This window comes from Rhopalosiphum maidis, chromosome 4, assembly GCF_003676215.2.
Source record: "Rhopalosiphum maidis isolate BTI-1 chromosome 4, ASM367621v3, whole genome shotgun sequence".
Taxonomy (NCBI): Eukaryota; Metazoa; Arthropoda; class Insecta; order Hemiptera; family Aphididae; genus Rhopalosiphum; species Rhopalosiphum maidis.
In genome coordinates, this window is record NC_040880.1 from 54,347,065 (window position 1) to 54,370,127 (window position 23,063).

The following is a 23,063-nucleotide window of genomic DNA, read 5'->3' on the forward strand; positions in this document are numbered from 1 at the left end:
AACATTATCATTTATTGGTTGACTTAGTATTATAAATAGTGATTTTTTAGCATTTTTGTGTGAAGGGAAAGTAGTACAGTACTCTATGGAGCTTTAATATCTGAGTACCATAAATACAACTGTTGGTAATTCCTAGCAATTAAAGTTGCTGAAATCGATGAGTTTTTATCGTGTGGTGCTATTTTTGATTTATTTACCAATGTTGCAGTACTCAATATTGAAATATTTGTAGTAGTTATGTGTTATGAACAGTACACAACTAGTATTAATAAGCAAATCGATACATCTTAATAAATATTCTTAAAATAACTATTTCATTTCAAGTAAGATATCCATATTTTCAACAATGTTTTAATATGCATAAGTAAAAACTTGAAAAAAAAATAGATGTAGTTTATATCAGCATATGCAAATAATTAAATATATAGTCAAACTTCAGTTTAAAATTTTGAAAACAAAAGATAAATTATAAATACATGTACAAATATGACTTAGAATTGTTATCGCCAATATCCAATATACCCTCAATGTATTTTTGACTGAACCATTATAATTTTTCTGATTGAATATGATATGTAGATAATCATAGTAAATTTTTACAACATTTTTCCTCATTAGAATTCTTTTATTCTGCAAGTCCAGAACTTGCATTTTAAAGAGCTTTTAGGATTTTACTGATTTTTTGCAATTTTTAAAAAATCTACATCAGGGAAAATTGCTACCTAATGAAAACCTGTTCTTAAGTACAAATTTTTTTCACAACCAATAAACTATGTCATGGTAAAATTATAGTATATAGCTTCTTCATGCTGCATTGAATCTAAAATGAAAATTAATATACCAATTAATGATGTGTATTAAAAATTGGAACAATAGAACCTAATTTAATTTTACTACTTCCACAGGACCACAGTAGTAATAATTCATTATTTGTACATTATTATTGATAACTTTTATAATCATTCTAAAATTTGTTCAAGCAAAATATAAGTAAAACTTATTTGAAAGGTAGTTTTAAAATTAAAATTGATATATAATACATGTATATACATAAAGGAACATTAAATTGTCACATAATAAAATTGATACTTTTCAGTAATATTGTGCAGCCATGTCTTCTGCATCAATACCGAGCATAGCAAGTTCATCTCCATCAGATTCATTGCCATTTGATTTCTTAATATTTTCTTCTTTAGGTCCCTGAATAATTGGGACTTCAAATTTATCATCATCATCTTCATCATACTCATCTTTAGTAGGTTCTTCTTCTTTACCCATAATTTTTTTCATGTGCCTACGTTTTCGTTGAGATGGAGCATTTTTCTTTTTCTTTCTTTCAGGCGAAACATTTAAATTATTTGTTACACCATATGACATGTTATAATGTTGATGAATCAATGGATTATGAACTTGAGGATTAATTGGTGTATTTATAGAAGGTACTGCCGAAGAAGTTTCATCGCAAGGAAAAATCATATTCAATGCAGTACTTAAATCTTGAGGTAATGTATTTGTAGTATGTGGTTGACTATACATCTGATGTATTTGATTTCCTGGTTGTTGTGAACGGTTAAACTGTGTTTCAATTGAATCAGTTTCTGAACTTACAATTGTATCATTATTTTCATTATCATCATCAATATCCATATCAACAGGTAATATATGCTTTTCAATCTGAAATCATTTTTTTTTATACTTTAAAATACAATCTAAAAATTGTAAAATTATATATTTTAATAAAAAATTTTCCACTTTTTTTACTGATGATACAGCAGACTGTATACTGCCAAAAATAACATAAAATATATAAGTTTTAATTAAGAGGTGCTATTATAGTATGCAGTATTATACTTTATCTAGGCAATCTATTCAATGTCTACTTGTTTATCTGCCAATATTAAAGTGTGAAAGTTGAAATCACTCAAATAGAAATATTAAAATAATGGCTATGCAGTCACTGAAAATAATAGAAATCATGGTTGAAGAATGATGGTCTTCTGCCTTTTTTTTTTTGGTCTTGAATAATTATCTAACTATGGATATCTTCAACAGTAGGATAAAAATATTTGATTCCTATTATTCACTGCAAATTTGCAGCAGGTTTTTTAAAATATTCATATAAGGGTAGCTTACACTGCTTACAGAATATTAAATTATATTTGTGATCATTACTTATCCTTGAACTATCAATATCTATACATTATTTCAGCAACCACAAGAATGGGGTTTGGTGTCAAAACATTGGTAAATAATATATAGGTAAATATATTCTGTAAATAATTAATGAAATGAGTCGTAGATTGCAACTGATTTTAATCTAGTGTTATTGAAAAGTTTCAAAAAAAAAAGATGATCGCTTCGAAGAATTCCAGCTAACTCTACTTATATTTGTACTATCATGGTAAAATTTTTAAATGTTTAACCGCATACTGTATTAGCACTAAGTATGGACTATGACATTTTTAAACACTTTATACAAATTAGTTATAATCTTTAATTTACAATTTAAACTAAACTCTGAATAGATGTAGTAAATTAAAAAATTTGCCAAAAATGACTGATTAGTGACACATTAAGAATAGTAAAAACAAAATTATTTCACAATTAACCATCAGATACAATGTATAAATTTTAGATATTATTTTTTGAATATTTGTTATATGGTTTAATTCAAATCATGTAGTTATAGTTTGTGTACAAAAATTAATTCAACACGGAAAAATTTTAGTGACAGTTAAATCAAAAACATTTTTTTTTTTCTAAACTTATACAAATATGTGTTAAATAAACAATCAAATAATTCTTGAAATATACTAATTTAGAAGATGAAATGGCAACAATTTAATAGTTTTCCATTTGTAAATTTTAGCTTTTAATATGGTCTTTTTCAAATAAATTATTATTTAAATAATCAATAAGTGAAAAAAATACTTCATTTTTATCTAAAATAAAATAATATCTTATGGAGAAAGTTACTTAAAAACATTCTTAGTATGATGATTTTTTTTTGTATCAAATTATTTTGTTACTTTACCTTTTTTTCATTTGCTGCAGTAATCATTTTTTCTATTAACATTTTTTGTATCGCAACAGATTCCATCAAATGTTCTTTAGGTTCATCATTTGTACTCTCAACAGTAAAATTGGGTATATTTTTAGTAGACGAACTTGTTTTTTTAGTAGTTGGTTTTGCAAATGGCATTTTCCCAATAAAGGGTAATTTTATTCTGCTAGTACGATGAGATAAATTAAAACTTTCATCTTTTTTTTCATACACAATTGGAGGCTTTGGTTCTTCAAGTCTTTGCTTTTTTACTGGATGCGCAGTAGATGAGCCAGATCTACGGAAATCATCAATTTCATCAGTTTTAGTTTTATGTAATCTGTCTTTAGATTTCTGAACAGATTCCTTTAAAGTAATCATACTTTTTTCTACATGTAAATCAACTGGTTTCATCCAATCTGATAAAGATACATTATTCGTATCATTAATTTCTTTGTCAGGGCTTAACTGACTTTTTAAATCTGTAGGTTTTCGATTTAGTTCTTTTTTATATTTATCTCGATCTCTTTCCCTATCTCTATCTCTATCTCTTTCTCTTAGTTTTTCTTTTTCCCTGTCTTTTCTAGGCTCTTTCTCAAAAAAAGACTTTTCAACTTTGGGTTCAGGAATGTTTTCTTTAGATTTATCTTCTTTAACTGCATCATGCTTAATTGTGCTGATTTGTGATAAGGACTTTTCAAATGCACGAGTTCTTTTTGTAAGCCAATCAATTTCCCAATTTGGTTCCTTTGTAATAAGTTCCTAACAATAAAATAATATAATAATTTTTTTAATTCAAAGATTTAATAAATTATATTATTTTTAATGATTGCTCTAATCAAAACCTAAACTATAAAAAAATAGCCTATAATTTTGCTATTATATATTAATTTAAGATAATAAACTCAATACTTAATATTTTTAAGATTTAAGTTTTTATAAAAAAAGTAATGATATAATGAATTTAATAGTTCTAATATTATAATATATAAGCATAGGCAAAACTAGACATTTTCATTAGACTGGATAATTTCTAAAGGTCAAATAGATACTCCAGGCGGATTTAATACTATTCACCACGAGAATAAAAATTGGTCCAAAAATAAAACTGCCTGTTAATAAAAATTTTGTTATTATAATTATTAATAAAAGGAATTGTTAACTTTTAGTTTATTTTTTAGAGCAGAGTATTTATTAGTCTGCTCCCCCCCCAAAAAAAATAAAAACTAAATGAGTGAATGATCTATTTAGAAATTTAAAAAAATTATAGTATTTAGTTAATTAGTTTTACACAGTATAAATATATTTATATAAGATTGATTAATTCAAGTGACTAAGGTTATAATTCTGCCTAAGATTATAATTTATAAACTGATAAACATAAATACTTAATACATTATTAATTATTATCAAAATAGATACCGCATATAAATCATTATGTTGTTTAGATTTAAAATGTGCTGAAGCACAATGAAGATCTCCAATCCAAGTGTCACAAAGTTTGCAATACCAAGCTTTAGTTCCAATAAAAAATTCCAAACCTACAAAGTATTTAAAATACACTTTTCATATTAATAATTCTATTTTTTTTTTAAACATGAATATTCATAATACATTTTTATAATACAACTCAATACTTAAATTTGTTCTATATCATTAGAATTAAATATGACAAATACTTAATTAACATCATCAATTTCATATGAATAAACTATTATTTTTGATATTAATAAATGAATGAAATAAAAATAAAAGTTTTTCACTTTAAAATGTTAAATGTAATAATAATCAAAGTGACCTTATATGTTTTTTAGTTTAAAAACTATGGGTACATTATTTTATTCATATTACTACGTAGTTATTAAATTAGAATAATCATAAAATACCTACCTTTGATAGGTACTCGTTTTGTAGGTAATTCAGGATTTTTCTCAGGTTGAGTAGGTCCGGTTTGTGTATCATGCCAAGGTAATTCAACAACATTTAATTCCTATTAACAAGAGATATTCATAAATTTTAATATTTTACTTGAAAAATATTATTTATCTTATTTGAAAAGATGTACAAACTTCCAAAGTTTTATTATGGGATTCACTGTGTAAATGTGTTAAATATTCTTTTGCAGTTTTTGGAAAAATATTACATGGCTGACACCAGTGAATACATGAATCACAATAAACATGATTGAATTGAGGTAATTTCTCAGTAAGTTTTTTTTTTTTACTAGTATCAATTAATTCTTTAGATTTATATGATTTTTTAGAATCAGTATCTTCTTCTTCTGAAACATGTACTTTAGAAGATTTTTTTGATTTAATGGACTTATTATGTTTCTTTTTTATTTCCATGGAAGACGAAGAAGAACTGCGACGGTGATTTTTGTGAATATTTGAAACTTCATCTTGTTGCAAAGTTTCTGTAGGGATTTTCACATATTCAGATTCTGTAGTCTAAAATAAAGCAAGTCAATTAAATATAAAATTAAGCAATATACTGTATTTTAAGTAATTACTAATTTTTTTGGTTCAACTTTTTTAGTTTCTTTTAATGAGTCTCTTGGAATCATTGTATTTAATACTTCAAGAATATTATTTACACCTTTAATTTTTCCATTTACATCATCCTAAAATAAATAAAATTATATATTATTTTGTTGTTTATCAGTCAGCGCTTTAAAAATAATAATGTTTAATATAATATTATACACTCTAAAATATACTATTTAAGTTAACAATTAAATAATACCTGTGCTTTTCTATTCTTTTTTAATTCACTATTATGACGACCATCTGTATTATCCAACTTAAATGTGTCATACTGTATTTGTAGTGTTTCAAGTTCCTTTTTTAAACTAAAAAGTTTAGCTGTATATGTTTCACGCTGCATTTCAAAAATGCTATCCTGAGAACTTTTAGTTTGCGTATCTGGTACTATAGCCAAAATAATCAGTAAAGAATATTATTATATAGGTCCTAAAAATTAATTTTATTCTTTTTTGTACTATTATTTATTACTGTTTAATAAAATAAATAATTGTACTATATTTTGTATAATACATAATAGTACTTAAGTTTGTTATTCATCAAAAATAGGTATCAAAAATACCTGTAACTTTTAATAGTATTATAAATAAAAATAAAAACACATAATATAAAACAATAACTAAACAAAAATATTAAAACTAAAAAAATACAGAAAGAAATTATTTATAAATGACATAATAGAAAAATGTTTAACTTAATAATATAGTGGATAAAAAGTTACAATAAAATAATACAGATGACTATTTGTTTTATTAAAAACATAAATATACCTGGTGTAATTGGTGTAATACTTGGAGGGGGTTTAGTTATATCTACATGTTTCAGATCTATATTATACAATCCTTGATTGGTAGATTGATAACCCTATAAATATAATCACATTAGTCATAGTATGTTAAAATGTTTGGTGTTTACTTACTTCAACTGATTCCAGATTAGTATGTACTGGATTATAAGTAGCAGTTTTTTGATCATATTGTTGAAATTGTTGGAACGGTGTTCCATATTGCTGGTAACCTGGCTGGTACCATTGAGCATTTTGGACCTAGATTTTGATAAATTTAAATATATTATGTAGTAGAATAATCAGAAAAATTTAAAGATAATAAACTTAAAAGTTCTGAATACTTAAGTTTGTGGTCAATAACAATTTTAGAATGTCTCTTCTACTATCTGGTAACTTCAAGATTAATAATAAATACTGTTTAACATATTAATTGAACTCCAAATCTGAATATTATTATTGTTAATAAAAATATTTAATCAACTTTTGGGAATTTTTTTTTTCATACTATTGCTATGACTCTTACCATTTTCAAACATAGATTTTCTGATTTGTTTCTTATAGTATAAAATAGGTACCACCTAAATATATTATCCAAAATTCTGGAGTAAATTATTAGGATAATTATTCAAGTGTGATATAAATACATAATATTTTGACTTTCATCAAAGTTGCATATATTTAATAAAATTGTATTATTAATGGTACTTACAGGAACTGGTTGTCGTTGTTGGTAAGCTGTGAATTGTGTTGGTTGAGATTGAGGATAATTCGTTGTTGAATATGTAGTAGCAGAATTTTGTATTCCTGACCATTGTGAATTATACACTGGCAAATTGTTGGGTATAGTAGGTATTGTAGGAGGTGGTGGTTCCTTTAAAATAGTATTTGGTCCTCTGGAGGATGAAGGTGGAGCTTGAGAATACCGATTTCCTATTTTATTAGATAGTTCTATATTTAACAACGGGGTATCACTTTTGTCAGAGTTAGTTAATGATATAGACCTAGCTCTTTTTGTAACTTTTTTTTCTGGCTCAGAATCAGATGAACTTAATTCTTGTACATACATCGTTGAAGAATCTTTATTTATTGACTTGTTTGAGTACAAATCATTTGAAGAACGATCTTTTTTAGTCTCAAGTGGAGAATTTATCCAGTAATCATCATCTTTAGATAAATAATCTTTTCTACCAGGTGTTTTTGGTACCTTAGGAATTGATTTCTCTCGAATAGGAGAATCGTCCCAACTATTAGAATATAGATTTTTTGTTGAAGTCTTGGAAGTTTGAGATTTTACCCAGTGCTCATCTTTATCATTATTAGAAATATCTAATCGACCAGGAGTTTTAGATCCCTTAGATGAATATTCTGGCCTATTAGACTTTTTTGTATCTTTTGTATCTTTAGTATCATTTTTATCAGTTTCAATCCAATAGTCATCATCACTTTTTTCTGTATATTCCACTCTGCCTGGTGTCTTAGAACCTTTTGAGGCTTTTAATTTTTCAACAAAATCATCAGAATTATTTTCATCATCAGAATTATTCTTTATTATTTGAGTTTTTTCTATGGACTGATCTCGTGTGTTAGGTGACCTAGGCCGTCGTGATGGGGATCTTCTCTTGGGTGATCTATGTTTTGGAGAAGCATAGCGTCTGGATCTACTAGGAGAATGTGAATGAGATCGAGATCGTGATTTAGAACGATATCTACTTGGCGAACGACGTCTATCAGGAGAACGTGAATAACGTCTATGTCTAGAAGGAGAATTATATGGTCTTACACGGTATTGACTTTGTGGTGAGTGGTGTCTACCACGATCACTTCTATCCCAATAATTATTTTGGTATGGTCTTCTATAACCTCTATGAGGGTGTACAGTTGCACGTCTATAGTACTTTGTATCATTATAATAACCTTTTTTATCTGAATACCGTTCGTCATTCTTTTCACCAGGGTCTTCGTCTTTATCCCATTTACTTCTGCCGATTGGTGAAGCATCTTCTCCATCATGTTTTTCTTTTGAGGTATCTTTGTCAGTGCCTGATTGAGAATCCCATGATCTTTCACGTGAATCACTTCGATCATTATCATTGTATGAAGATTCATACTTGTCTCTAGAACTAGATGGTCTTGATCTATTTCCCATTGGACGTCGAGTTCCTTTTCTATTTGGAGTTCTACCCCGATAAAAACCTCTTATGAATGGACGTCCACCTCTAGTTCTTCTCATACCTCTTCCACCCCTTTCCATTTTTGAAAATTATATAAATCGCCCTAAAATATGTTTTATAATTAATAAATATGTAAAAATAAGTTTTGTTCCTTAACCTAACTTGATTAATTTTTTGGAACTTAAATGATTTAAATCTGGTTACTTCTTTAAATATTTAAATTAATATTAAATAATTGAAAAGATTGCAATATTTCTTATGTTAATTGATAGATATCAATGAAAAATAGGTAATTTTGCTATTGTGTATAGTACTATAGTAGTATACTCATAAACTATGTAAATAACTATAATTTTGTTTTTTTAAACTGAAAAAATCTCAAGAATGTAGTACAAAGAAAAATGTAATAATTATATTCTTATTTTAAAGTAACAATACTTTTTAGTAAAGTAAATAATATATTAATATATCAAAACAGTGTAAAGCTACTTTGACACAATGACTTTATTTATCCGTAGACAATGTTTGGAGTAGTTTGAACAATGTATATAAATGGGGATTTAAAACTAATACACTGTGAAACTATATACCCAAAACAAAACGAAGTTTGAATTTTATTGATATTTGTTGGTTATAACCTTGCCACCAGTCTATATAAAATGTACCACCCAGTTCGAGTAACTTTGTGTCAGTGGTTTTTTAATAAAAAACCGTCAATATTCATAATCGATCTCTGCATTTCTATATTTTACATGTATGTTAATCTAGTAAGTTATATATTTAAAGAAAAAAGGTAAATACTTAATATATTTGAAATTGTATTTTATTAAGTTATGTTTTTGGCTTGTTATTATATTGTATGCAATTGTAATTTAAAGTTCATACATATCTTACAAAAAATATTGTTAAAAATTAATTTTAATGAGTTATTTTTTGCAGTATTTAATACTTTTTAATATTATACTTTTACAATAAAAATTATTATTTGAACGAATAAAATATATGATATTTAAAGTTCTTTAGACATCTGTCTTATGTTTTTACGTGTAACTATAAAATAATAGTTGATAACTATGCTATTATTAATTGAAAATAATGTATTATAATTATTATTATTTACCATTATTTAAAAGTATTTTAACACTGTATAAAAAATATCATAATACAACAGACAATCACCTAGGGAAGGGCGATAACAAACAAGTTTTGTTAAGTATTGTTTGTTCAAAGTAGATAAAATATAGATTAAACACAAGACAATGATAAAAAAAATGTATGTGCATAGTTTTCAGGTATAAAAACTAAATAATCCTTATTATACCAATCATAGATAAATAAAACCAGTATGCGATCAGTTTTTAGATACAAATTATATGCAACCATTGGATACAGTATTTAGCTATAGACAATAATATTAAGAATAGCTTCAACTACGGGTCTAGACTGTGGTCAATATCTAAACATAGTACGTACAGCATCTAGAGTGAAACTGTATCCTTAGGCATTCATTTCCCTATACTTGTGTTAGACACAAGTCATATTATTGTTGTAATACTGTTCAATAAAAAAATTACTATTATGAAGTATTTATATATTATTCTTATATATTTACATAATATATAGTTTACTTACTACCTAGTGCCAAATTAATTTATAGTAATTGGAATTTATTTCAGTAAATTATTATTATTATTCACTCGTTATAACTTAGTAACATTAAAATCTTACCTGTAACTTATGCACCCATAACTCACAATATATATTTTAATATAATTATAAACGAGTATAAAGATAACAATATAGATAAACTGAAGACAAATTTACAGCACAACAATAAGATTCAGAATAAATGTTAAGATTCAAGTTTTACTACCAACGAAATAATTAGTTACAGAATATATAAAATACTACGTAAGTACCTTATAAAATATACGAATTGGAAATAAAAATCGGAAAATAATGGACAAAATTGTAGTTAGCTAAACAACTAAGTACTAATACCAGTAAATACGGCACAGCAGGTGCAAAGTATACGTGCAATACAACATACGCGTATAAACAGTAAGCACTATAAACTATAATAACATTAATAATAATTAATAAGCGTAGCGCATTGACAATTTGTCATTTTTGTAGTACTAGAAATTATATAAAATGGTATAAACTAAGGATATCAGAACATTCAGAACCTAAATGTAGACGTAAATTTAAGGTTATTATTGACGGTACCAAAATTTAAAATAATACACAAATCGACATATTTACTAATATGTCTATGCAAATCGACTACCTACCTCAAATCGTGGTATAATGTGGTTTATAACAGATGCTTTAACGTATCGATACTTGGTTTTGTAATTATTCTGCGATCTTTCGATTATTTCTTATAATACAAATTTAAATGAAATACCATAATAATTACCATTTACTATACACAAAGCTTATCGATAAATTAGTTACTAGAGTAGTAGTACTGTCACAGAATAGAATAAGTGGTAATAATAAGTAATAAGTATTAAAGCATAACAATTCTGAATTCACATACATGAGTTCCTTTTTTTTTATCCATTCTTATTTAATGAGTTTAGTTAATAATAATCGATAGTTGCGTAGTTGCTGATAAGAACAACCCTAAGTAGGGTATTGTGATGTCATATTATACATAATAATATACCTATACCACAGTCTATAAACCAAAACCATCCAACATTTTTATTTTATTCCAATTCATTTTTCAATAATATACATGATATGTGAAAGGTTTTTTTTGAGAATTCATTCACCTGTAAATGTTAATTTTTATTTTATTGTTTGTAAAATCTTTAAGTTACAAATGTGTAATTACCCGTATGTCATAATAATTACTCTCTAATAGTTGGGTGTACTTTTAGATGTGTCGACTTCGGTGTAAAATATTCGAGTAAGGTAAACCTACTTCACATTTCACTTTAGAAACATTTTATTTTAATCAATAATATTCTTTTCGTTATTAACCATTGCCCATTAGGATATGTATTTTTAATTTTTCTAATTAAGTGTTAAAATGCCTCTAATTGGTTACTTTTTTTTACTACTTTTACCAAAAAAATAATTTCCTTCAATGGTATTTATAGTTTAGCTGGTAGTTAACAATGTTGTAAATATGACCATTAAAAAAATTATACTTTTATGATGATTATTGCTTTATCTGCATAGTAAAATTATATAAATTATATGAATGTGATTATGTCGTATAAATTAGTTTGTAATTTTTATGATTTATGATTTATTTCATTGAAAGTACATTTAAAAACTGATATTAACAAATACTTAATGTTGGGTAACTAAATGTATTGCTATATAAGTATTAATTTATTGTGGACTACAAAATAATAAACATTGTATTTTTTTAGAATGGATATATAAATGCAAAGAACGTGAAACAGTTTATAAATACGAAGTATTGTTGACAAAGATTATTTATATTTTCTAGCCAATAGTTAACAATAATAAGGTAATTGATTTATAAACAAGTATTAAGTAATAATCATAAATAGATACATTAAACAAAAATGTTTAGCTTATAATTTTAAGTATTAACTATACAAGCTATGTTTGTTAAATAATATTTATTCTTCGATGTATTGTATAAAGATATCTTTAATTTTAAAAGTTGGATAACTTAGTTCTATACTGTTATTCGTGTTATTGATGCATTGTTCATTACTTCAGTAAAAATTTAAAATGCTAAACATTTTATAGATTATATAGCAAATTTGATAAAAATATAAAAGTCTATTGGGTTTTAAAAATAAGTTGTCATATGGTATCTGGCTTCTTTTTTTTAATATTTGTGATTGCTTATACTTCTTTGACATCGGCGTAACTAAGGAGCCTTAGCTCTCCATACCTTATTAAGAATAATGGTTTCTACAGTTCAATCTCAATTTTTAAAATGTCTGAATATTTTACTAAAGATTTATTTGACAATTTTACATTTAAAATAGAACTATTTATTGGTTTTAATTTTGTATACTGGTATTGGTAGTAAGCTGTTTTATTTGAGGCTATACCACTCTTAAAAAGTAGTTGTACTTGCTTTCATGCATTCACTGCTGATTATAATTATATATAGGCACTTGTCCCTGTTATGGAAAAGATAGGTTTTAAATAAAAATTTTTTGAAAATTTAAATATTGATATACAATTTGCACATACGTACCTATGAAGTATTACTTTTAAGTGATGCTGATCAAAAACTATTATTTAAATTGTATCACTGATCAAGTTATATACCTACAGTTCATTGAATTCCAAAGTACATGGTGTCAATTAGTATTATTTAGCATGTATAATTAATGTTAAATGACGGTTAGCTGTTACAAATGTGTAAAATATTTGTTTTCTGTAATAAATATACTTTATTGTTAAGCATTTTTTCTATAGTCCAATTATCAAGCATTATCATATTTTACAATTTATTACAAGATACAAGATTTTGTTTTCAGTTACCATGACTGTGATGTCACAAGAAGAAATGATGGTTGGTATAAAGACTGTTGCTCAAGGATTGGAAGCCTTGAAAAACGAGTTAATGGCATCTAATAACCCTTCTGGTCAAAATACAATGCAACCAGAAGAAAAACAGTCAATGCTTCAAAAAACTTTAGATATGACAGAATTAGGTCTTGGAGAAGCTCAGGTTAGAAATTTTGTTTTTTTTTTATCATAAACTTAAAAGATTCCTACATTGCTTCCCCATCTTAATACCTTAAAATACCTTTTATAATTAACTGTTTAAATTATATTTATTTTTTAAGTAGAAATTAAAAAAAAAATAGAACGTAGAAGAAATCAAAGCCTCTGATTCCTCGCACAACCTTATTTAAATATTGCATTCTTTTAATTAATTTTAATATAAAATAACTTTTTATCCATAATCTCTTATTACTATTATCAAAAATCAATGAACAATTTTTCTTTAAATAGAATTATTGAAACTAAATTAAATAATGAAAATATAAAATAACATAACTATTACTGTTATAGCAGTATTAAATAATAATTATTAATTTTACTGTAATTAAACACTTTTTAAACAAATAGACTATATTTTATTTTTATATAACCACGTTCATAAGTTATAGTTTTATTTCAAAATGTATATAATATTATTACTTTTTTTTAGTATCATTATATATATTGTTTATGGTGTTGCAACAATTCTGTTTTTTGTTTATCAAAAATAATTTTGTTAAAAAATTTAATTAAGTATAACAAAATAAATATCTGATTAGGTTATGTTAGCTTTGGCTTCCCATCTTCAAAATGTTGAAGCAGAAAAACAAAAATTACGAACCCAGGTTCGTAGACTTTGTCAAGAAAATGCATGGTTAAGAGATGAATTAGCTAACACACAACAAAAATTACAAGCTTCTGAACAGGCTGTTGCATTATTGGATGAACAAAATAAACATTTAGAGTTTATGGCATCTATCAGTAAATTTGATGCTGATAAGGTATTAATTATTTTGTATAAATCAGATTTTAGATTTTAGACTGTAGAATGTATTTATGAGTTACTTTCAGACCGAAGATCAGACCGAAAACAAACTAGAAAAGTCTAAAAATGATGATCCAGTTGTTGATTTATTCCCTGATGATGAAAACGAAGAAAGAAATAGTAAGTTGTATGAAATAGTAAAGTTTCTTAGCATAATTTATATTACATTTATTACTGTACAACTTAAGACTGATTCAGAAAAATTCTTAGCAATTTTTATGTTGTAAAAATCATTTTTAATTGCATTAGCGTTATCACCAACACCACCATCACAGTTTGCCCAACAAGTGAATGCTGGAGCTGGTTATGAGATTCCAGCACGTTTAAGGACATTACATAATTTAGTAATTCAGTATGCGTCGCAAGGAAGATATGAAGTTGCTGTCCCATTATGTAAGCAAGCTTTGGAGGATTTAGAAAAAACATCAGGCCATGATCACCCTGATGTAGCTACTATGTTGAATATTTTAGCTCTTGTTTATAGGTAAATTTAATGTCTCAATTTTTTATTTTAAAAATATAATTTAATATTTTATCTTTAACACAATGTTATAAATATATATTATATATGCATTTTTAATTTTTAGAGATCAAAACAAGTATAAAGATGCTGCTAATTTACTGAATGATGCCTTGGCAATACGTGAAAAGACTCTAGGAGAAAATCATCCTGCAGTAATATTATTTATATCATTTTATAATATTATACTTAAATATATTATATGTATTAATATCTTAGGTTGCAGCAACATTAAACAATTTAGCAGTACTTTATGGGAAACGAGGTAAATATAAAGACGCTGAACCATTGTGTAAAAGAGCTTTGGAAATCAGAGAAGCAGTCCTAGGTAAAGGACATCCAGATGTAGCTAAACAATTGAACAACTTAGCACTGCTTTGTCAAAACCAGGTAATTTATCTTGTATTAATTTCATAGTAGTTTTATACATTTCAATATTAATAGTTTAAAGACAAATCAATTAATAAATTAGTATTTATTAGAATTCTGGTTGAGATTTATTCTCTAAACATCCATGTTATTTTTTTGACTTCTCCATGAAATTCTGCATAATTCCTTGTACTTTCTTAGAATTTATTGTTTGTAATTCCAAATATTTTATGCGTTCGCTCTAGTTTAATGTAATTTTAAATATTTATGTTAGCTATTTGACACTATTTTAATGATTTGTGCATCTAGATTTTTTTATGAGGGGGGGGGGTTGTTAATTATTAGTGTTTTTATGCAGACTTAAATTATATGAAGACAATGTCAATAGGGAGTATGATAAAAGAATTTTCTTTGCACATTTTTGATATTACCTGATTATTAGTTTTATGGTGGGTTCCAAAAAACTACTATACACAAAGGGTTTTTATATAGCAAAAAAAAACCTCAAGTAGTTGGAATGAACTCAGTAGATACACAATTAATAAATTTAAGAATTTTGAACACTATAACAAATGCTTTAGATATGCTTAGAAAGGACCAGTTTGTGTTAAAGTAAAGTATTAAAGCCTGTTTATAATTGAATTTAAATGTTGTTCATCAATAATAATATGATATATTATCATACATACACAATTTAAATTATGGATAAGTGTCTAAAATTCTTTGAATAAGTGAGGTAAAATAGTTTAATCAATTGAATACCTAGATATAAGCCACAAAAGTTTAGCTACAATGTCACAAAGTTTGTATAAAAATCATCTAGGTACCATTAGGACCATTTGACTTGATATTGAAGTTGGAATAAAGACTGTAAAGAAAATAGTCATTAAAAAAAATCAGTATTTCAAGGGAAATTTAAGTGATTTTTTAGATTAAACTGTGCTTAATGTCAAGGAGAGAATAAAAAAATAATTTTTTGAAAATAGATTTGCAGAAACTAGGTTATTGCATAACTAAGGGAAGTGGAGGGACTGTACAGAAGACTTGTGCACCCCTTTTACTATTAACATTTATATATTTTGAATAAATATTCTTATTAATTAAAATATTTTTTTCAGAGAAAAATAAGTATCTATTATATTGCTAACTATCTATGAGCTCTACGCTTTTTGTGCACTCCCAAAAATATTGGTATAGTCGTATTTGTGAACTAGGTACACAATTGTCTATTGAAAAATACATTATTTATTAAGGAAAAAAAATTCTTTCTAACAAAGTTAGGTTAGCTTGTTATTAAATCGCTTATAGTGGATTTTGGCTAATTCAGTAACAGTGGATAAATTGAAGTCAGAGTGAAGGGTATTGTTGGAGACATAGTATGGAACTTTAGAAATGATGTGAAGGACTTTTGATTGAAATCTTTGTATACGGTTAGTGTTTGATACTTTGGCTGAACCCCATAGCTGTAAACCGTAGGACCAGATGGATCTGAGTAAAAGAAACATTTAAGATGTATATATATAGGTACATAATATCATGTAGTTAATAACAACTTAAGGACTGACAACTAACAAATTGTTTTTTTTTTATTATTCTAAACCAGTGGTGGACAAACTTTTTTAATGGGGGGGCCACAAAGTTTAAGAAATTCTAGAGGAGCGATAGAATTATAGAAAAAATGCATTTTGTGTTAAAGCTTTGAATCATATAATACTATACTTTTATACTATACAGGCCATATACTATCCATATCGATGGACCCTCGGCGGGCCGGATTAAATACTTTTGCGGGCCATACTTTACCCATCACTGTTCTAAACTATTGTTTATAGTGAAAATAAAAATATATTTTTATATTATTAGTGTATGATACTTAATGTATTCACTTTTTTTATTGATACAAAATTTAATTAAATAATTATAATATTACAAAAGGTTAAGAAAAATTAACAATTAATTTAACTTACAGGGTAAATATGAAGAAGTAGAACGATATTATCAACGAGCATTGGAAATATACGAAAAGAAGCTAGGACCAGATGATCCTAATGTAGCTAAAACTAAAAATAATTTAGCTTCCTGTTATTTAAAACAAGGAAAATATAAGGAAGCTGAAATACTGTACAAACAGGTGTTAACTAGAGCTCACGAAAGAGAGTTTGGAACAATTGATGGTAAGTTAATTATTTCTAGAGATCTCTAAAAATTTAAATAATTACATTTATCATTAAACCAATATTTTATATTATTTTAATGCTAAAAATGTATGTATCTGTGCTAACAATTAGAAAAAAAACATCATTCAATTTTAAAATGCATGTAAATTATCAACCCTTTAAAGTTTTTAAACAAGAGAGGTAAACGTACTGTTTACATTTTTTTTTATTAGGTGACGAAAAGGAATGGGCATCAATGGCTAATAATAATAATTCCAAAGCATAAAACTTTACTATTAATTGTTAAGTTATAAGAATAAGAAAGGTTACAGGGTAGATTACATACATTCCTATAACTACATATGGTTATAAGATCTGATACATATATATTATAATACAAATACTTTATGGTATAAAATTAAGTAAAAGTAATTTCCTAAAAGATATATTAGCTGATATAACAATCTTGTTTTTATAATTTTTTTTTTGGTATTTATATTGATCTGTTTTATTATTGTTTGGTTATAGTATATATTAAATATTCAAATTTTAGTTTGCAATGCATGGTGCTTAAATCATATTTTTAATTGTTCAAATACATTGTATTATTTTATTATATAAATTTATTTTATTTTTTGTTATGACATTGAATCTCTTTACTAATATTTTAACCAAAGATATTCAATCTCTTAGGGTATAAGTATTTTTTATTATTTAATATGTTAATTATTTCATTAAAATATAATCAATAGTACTTTATTTCCATTATTATTAATTGTCATAAAATTTCAGTTTTTATAAATAATATTCCAATTTTATGTTTTATATATTTTTTCACTATATTTGTAAGAGATTTTATAAACTAAATTAAACTAATGCTAAAAATTGATTTTATGCAGTGATAACTATTAAAAGTTTGAATCTTATTAATTGAAGGTTAAATTATTAGTATAGAATTATTATGACTGACTTTATATTATTTACAGTTAATATTTTTAATATAATCTTATTAATTATTTTTTCTTATACTTTTTGATGATATTAAGACTTTTTATAATGTTAACTTTCATATGCTTTGTTTTATATAACACCATGAGCTCAACACAAACATAAATTTTATTTTTATTTAATTATGTGGTACATAAATTACTAAAATAATTTTAACTGATTTATACAATTCATAGTTTATGGCTACGACAAAAGTGGTAAATATTTAAATTTCAGATAGGTTCTTTTGATGAATTAATTTTCCCCAATGATTACCATAAAGTTTTCTTTTTTAAAAATATTTCTAATAGTTTCATTAATATTTTTTTATTTAAAAAATATTGAATTCACATTATAATATTTAAAAAATAATATTTGATATCTTCCATTAATCAACAATATATGAGTACATTGTACATACATAAAAATAAAATACTATTGATTAATATCAATATAATAATATGGCAATATATATTTATAAAAGAAAAGTAATAATTGTTATGTAAATATGTATAAGATTATTCTATTCATACTATTTATACTTTTGAAAAATTGTTAATTAATTACCCATTACTATTATTATTATTATTATTATTATTGAATATTTTGAGTATTTTGGTATATATTTAAGTTTTATTATACATTTTTAAGTTTGCCTATTAGATTAGTTTGTTTTAAAAAATTATTTTTTATAAATAGATAATAGTCATTAAATTAAATTGCATGTTTCTTACAATTTATTTTTATTATTTGGTATTCAGCTTTTATATTATTTATTTATAAATGTTTTATGACTAAATTTAATTTAAAATTCATTATAAATATGATTAAAAATATGGAATTAATCTAATTCGTAATTCAGGTTATCATAATAAAAATTTGTTAAAATTATTCATGGTTTTTTTTAATTTAAAGTTAACTTTTTTCGGATGATTATGTTTCTTGCATATAATATGTACTATAAGTAGTAAAGAGGATGTCGATTTGTTTTCTAACCCATTTTCAACATTTCAACTTAACAAATAAGCATTCAGCAGATTTAATTTTATGTTGGTTAGTTTTATTATTAGACTGTATTAACCTATTATCAGACTTAAGGTAATACAATTATTAAGAATACTTAGATTTTTAAAATTTCCATTTTTTGCTTTAAAATTAAAATATTAGTAAAAGCTTTTAAGGTGCCTAAAATATTCATACTTTTAAGTTTGACAAGAGGTCAATTTACTTTATAATAAAAATTAAAAACTATAAATTAGTTATAAATTTGTGTTGGAACACTATCTTAAAATGTGTAATTTATTTATACAACATAAAATATGTACTACACTACTACTTAAAATATATACGATTTATCAAAAGTTTTCATTGATATATATATATATATTCAATTTACATTATTATTATTTATTACACTATATTTTCAGGCTTGAGTATTAAATATAATTTGTTTTTAATAATGAAATTTATTCTATTTATATAAGACATAATTAAATTATTTATGTCTCTATTTGGTGCATAAACGGCATTTGTTAAAAAAAAATACTTAACATGATTAATTTTTAAATAAAATGTTTCAATTTCATTTATAAAGCTTTGATTTTATTGCACTAAATGAACTATAATATAATCTAATGAAATATACATTAATGCCATAAACTGGCAAAAATTGCGCTAATAATCTATAATTTTTTTTTTTTATGTAAAAATGTATAACACCAAATTTTAGTTTTGGAATTCTTGATGCATTAAACAATATATAACTTGCTTGAGTTTTTAAATTGTTATTCAATAATAAGTAGTTGAACTATAGAATCTGAGCTCTGTTTGTAATATTATAATTGAAAAAATAATTCTATATATAACATCATTATAAATTTCTATGGATTAAAATTAGTAATTTAACTAATAACATTCAGTTAAGATAATTAGATTATGTTAGTTGTTTTTCTTCACAATAAAAATATTTTTAAAGTGCCTCAGTAGATATTTTTTTTTTTTTAAATGGATAAGTAATATAATGTTACAGGCGATAATAAACCAATATGGCAAGTGGCTGAAGAACGTGAAGAAAATAAAAACAAAAGTACAGGTGCAGTACCATATACAGAATATGGTGGTTGGCATAAAGCTGCTAAAGTAGATTCACCAACAGTTACTACCACACTTAAAAATCTAGGAGCATTATATAGAAGACAAGGAAAATATGAAGCTGCAGAAACTCTTGAAGATTGTGCATTACGTTCCAGAAAAGAGGTACACAAGAGAGAAAATTAAATAATTTTCATTGGTTTACAAGTTTTTTTGTTTAATTAAATTACATCATGTATCACAAGATACTAATATGGTGAAGTGTAATTGGTTGTATATGTAAAATTATGGTTTTTTTCCAAGTTGTTATGCTTGGTTTATGTTATTTATCTATTACATACTTCCTAATCATCTTTATGTCCCTTAAGGTTAACAGCTTACTAACATTTTTAAAAAAAATTTAAATTTGTCTTATTGTGTCTTATTCTGGCATTTGGTAGTTCCTTTACTTAGCATTTGTCTTTTATCTATTTTTGTTATTCAATAATATGTTATTGCCAGTTGGAGTCGTTAAACTCACTCTTCATCATTACACAAATATTTAAAGAGAAAAAAGTAAAAATAATATATATATATATATTAAAAAATAAAACAAGTTATTTTACAATTGATTTTATAGTAACTGAATAATCTATTGTTTAAATTGAATCATAAATAAATATTGTTAATTTTAGTTTATTATGTATACATATATATATGTACTGTTAATTTGATTTATCTTCATAGGCTTTTGATATAGTAAAACAAGCCAAAGTTGCACAAATTCTTAGTGGATCAACTAGTAGTGTAAATAGTAATGACAGGAGAAATCGATCAAGTCGTTTGATTGGTTCTAGGGAATCGCTGGAGTATGATACCAGTTCTACTGGAACAAAATTAGACGAGGTTTGTAATTACAATTTTTTTTTATTGTTTGTATTTAAATTTGCTATTAATTTGAATAACATTTAATGCATGTCACATATTAACTATGATATTATTGCTAATTTTTAATCTTTTTTTTTCTTTTATGTATATTTTATTTTTATGTATTAAGTTTTAAAATAGATTTATAGCTAGCATTTTATTTCATTAACACATTTTAGAATATACGCTTTTCAATAGTTGTTAACCTTCTATAAACAAATGATACCCTGTAAAGACTTAAGGGTTCTAGAGAATAAATACTGAGTGAGAAGAGAAAAAGTTTAAGAATGTCGGTTATATTTGTTATGACAGAGCGGGGCTGAGTTGGGCAAACAAAGCGGCTTGAAAACAAAACTATTCAGTGCTCTAGGGCTGAACAACTCCTCTTCTACCTGATTAAATGTATCTGGAGAGAAATTATCGAGGCTGTGGCTGTGGGACATTATTTTATACTAATAAAAATACATTTAATTTTATTGTTTATTATTTTATTTATTTATTATTTTTAACATCATATATTTATTATAATTATAATTATTATTATTTATTATTATTATTATTATTATTATTATTTTATTTTTTTTTTTGTAATTGTCTTTGATTTGATACAATTTTGAATTATTATAAATTTTAATTAATTATTACAAGTTGAGTTAATGTGGATAATAAATCAAAATTGGTTTAAGTTTTTTAGTAAACTATTTAATTTTAATTACTTATTGTAGTATTGAATAATTAAAAATTGTATTTCATAATTTTATTATTTTATTATAATTATTTATTTTGTCCTTATTATTTGTACTGATATCTGATTAGGAACACATTAGAAACATAAATTATTGCATATACTTAGTAATAATTAAAAACAACATTTATTTTCAAAAACACATATTCTTACAAAATTTGCACTTTATTTTGCACTTAACAACTATTTCTGGGAATAAATGTTATACAAATCTTCTTCTGCCTTATAATATAATATATATACATTGTATGTATGTGTGTGTGTTATATTATTTTAATTTTATTTTTTTGCAATTTTACTTCAGCCTATATTACACATTATTTTAAATAGATAAAATTATAATACATTTTTAACCATAGGATAAAAAAGTATCTATGTTCAAAAAAAATTGTGTTTATTTTTACAGAAATCTGGAACAGATGGTCAACAGAAGTAGAGTTTAAACACAATAAATATTATCTACTCGCTTATCCACAGCATATACTTGCACTGCTTCGGCAATCAAGTTATTCATCTCCTAAATGACAAAAACACGGAATGGTCCATTTTTAAACTATTTTGTATTTATAATTTATATGTGCAATAAAATAAATAATTACACAGCAAAAGTAGGTGGCTTTAACATTATAGATAAATATTCTTGACTTGACTAATTAATTAAAACATATTTATGATTATTCTAAGAAAGTCAACTTAGATTAAAATGTTATAATTAACAAAATTCTTACACTTTCAAAATATGTATGACAAATAATGTACACATTTATTATATATATAAGTAATAATTTCCGTTTATACTTAAAATTATTAAAGGTAAAGAATAGTATACAATATAAAAAATAAAATTACTCACAGATACTGCAGTATTTAAACAGGAAAGTTCATTTAAAACAAAACACTCATAATTACAGAATGTTTATTAACTTCATTTATAAAATACCTATAGTTTTTTGTTTTGATCAATTCAAATTGAAACATGATAAAGAACTTTTTTATTCTCTACTCATTGTATAAAATTTTTCTAAACAAATAATGTATATTATTTTTATTATATAATAATTAAATGTTATAACTTAATAATTAAGTGAATAAATTATAAAATACTACAAAAAGTATAATTTAATAAATATCTTAATAATGAGTGTTAATATTCATGAGTAATTTATTTATTAAAATGAAAAAAAAATATTTGACCTATTCTAG

The 23,063-nt window shown here is 24.6% G+C and overlaps 2 protein-coding genes across 6 annotated transcripts; one reads left to right on the top strand and one right to left on the bottom strand.

The window, feature by feature from the left end:
- Positions 1–970: 970 nt before the first annotated feature.
- LOC113559384 (E3 ubiquitin-protein ligase RBBP6-like) lies at positions 971–10,781 on the bottom strand. Of its 3 annotated transcripts, none has more exons than XM_026965151.1 (11): positions 10,546–10,781; positions 7,083–8,647; positions 6,506–6,631; positions 6,357–6,450; positions 5,789–5,973; positions 5,556–5,666; positions 5,113–5,493; positions 4,934–5,033; positions 4,466–4,584; positions 3,035–3,805; positions 971–1,674 (listed from the first exon to the last, which is right to left on the bottom strand). In XM_026965151.1, exons 2-11 carry the CDS (start codon positions 8,622–8,624, stop codon positions 1,093–1,095), a joined length of 4,011 nt encoding a protein of 1,336 aa, XP_026820952.1. In that variant the 5' UTR covers positions 8,625–8,647; positions 10,546–10,781; the 3' UTR covers positions 971–1,092. The 3 variants fall into 3 exon arrangements, with proteins under 3 accessions (XP_026820952.1, XP_026820950.1, XP_026820949.1); XM_026965149.1 differs by having other exon boundaries at positions 10,464–10,781; XM_026965148.1 differs by having other exon boundaries at positions 10,273–10,781.
- Positions 10,782–11,245: 464 nt separating this feature from the next.
- Positions 11,246–22,766, top strand: LOC113556019 (kinesin light chain). 3 transcript variants are annotated; one of them, XM_026960715.2, is made up of 12 exons: positions 11,246–11,469; positions 11,937–12,037; positions 13,032–13,225; positions 13,821–14,042; positions 14,113–14,206; positions 14,336–14,570; positions 14,674–14,761; positions 14,826–14,996; positions 16,945–17,149; positions 20,148–20,374; positions 20,936–21,094; positions 22,267–22,766. In XM_026960715.2, the coding sequence occupies exons 3-12, from the start codon at positions 13,037–13,039 to the stop codon at positions 22,294–22,296; spliced, it is 1,620 nt and encodes a 539-aa protein (XP_026816516.1). In that variant the 5' UTR covers positions 11,246–11,469; positions 11,937–12,037; positions 13,032–13,036; the 3' UTR covers positions 22,297–22,766. The 3 variants fall into 3 exon arrangements, with proteins under 3 accessions (XP_026816516.1, XP_026816514.1, XP_026816515.1); XM_026960713.2 differs by lacking the exon at positions 22,267–22,766 and adding an exon at positions 21,428–21,631; XM_026960714.2 differs by lacking the exon at positions 22,267–22,766 and adding an exon at positions 21,428–21,631 and having other exon boundaries at positions 11,246–11,464.
- The last annotated feature ends 297 nt before the right edge of the window (positions 22,767–23,063 follow it).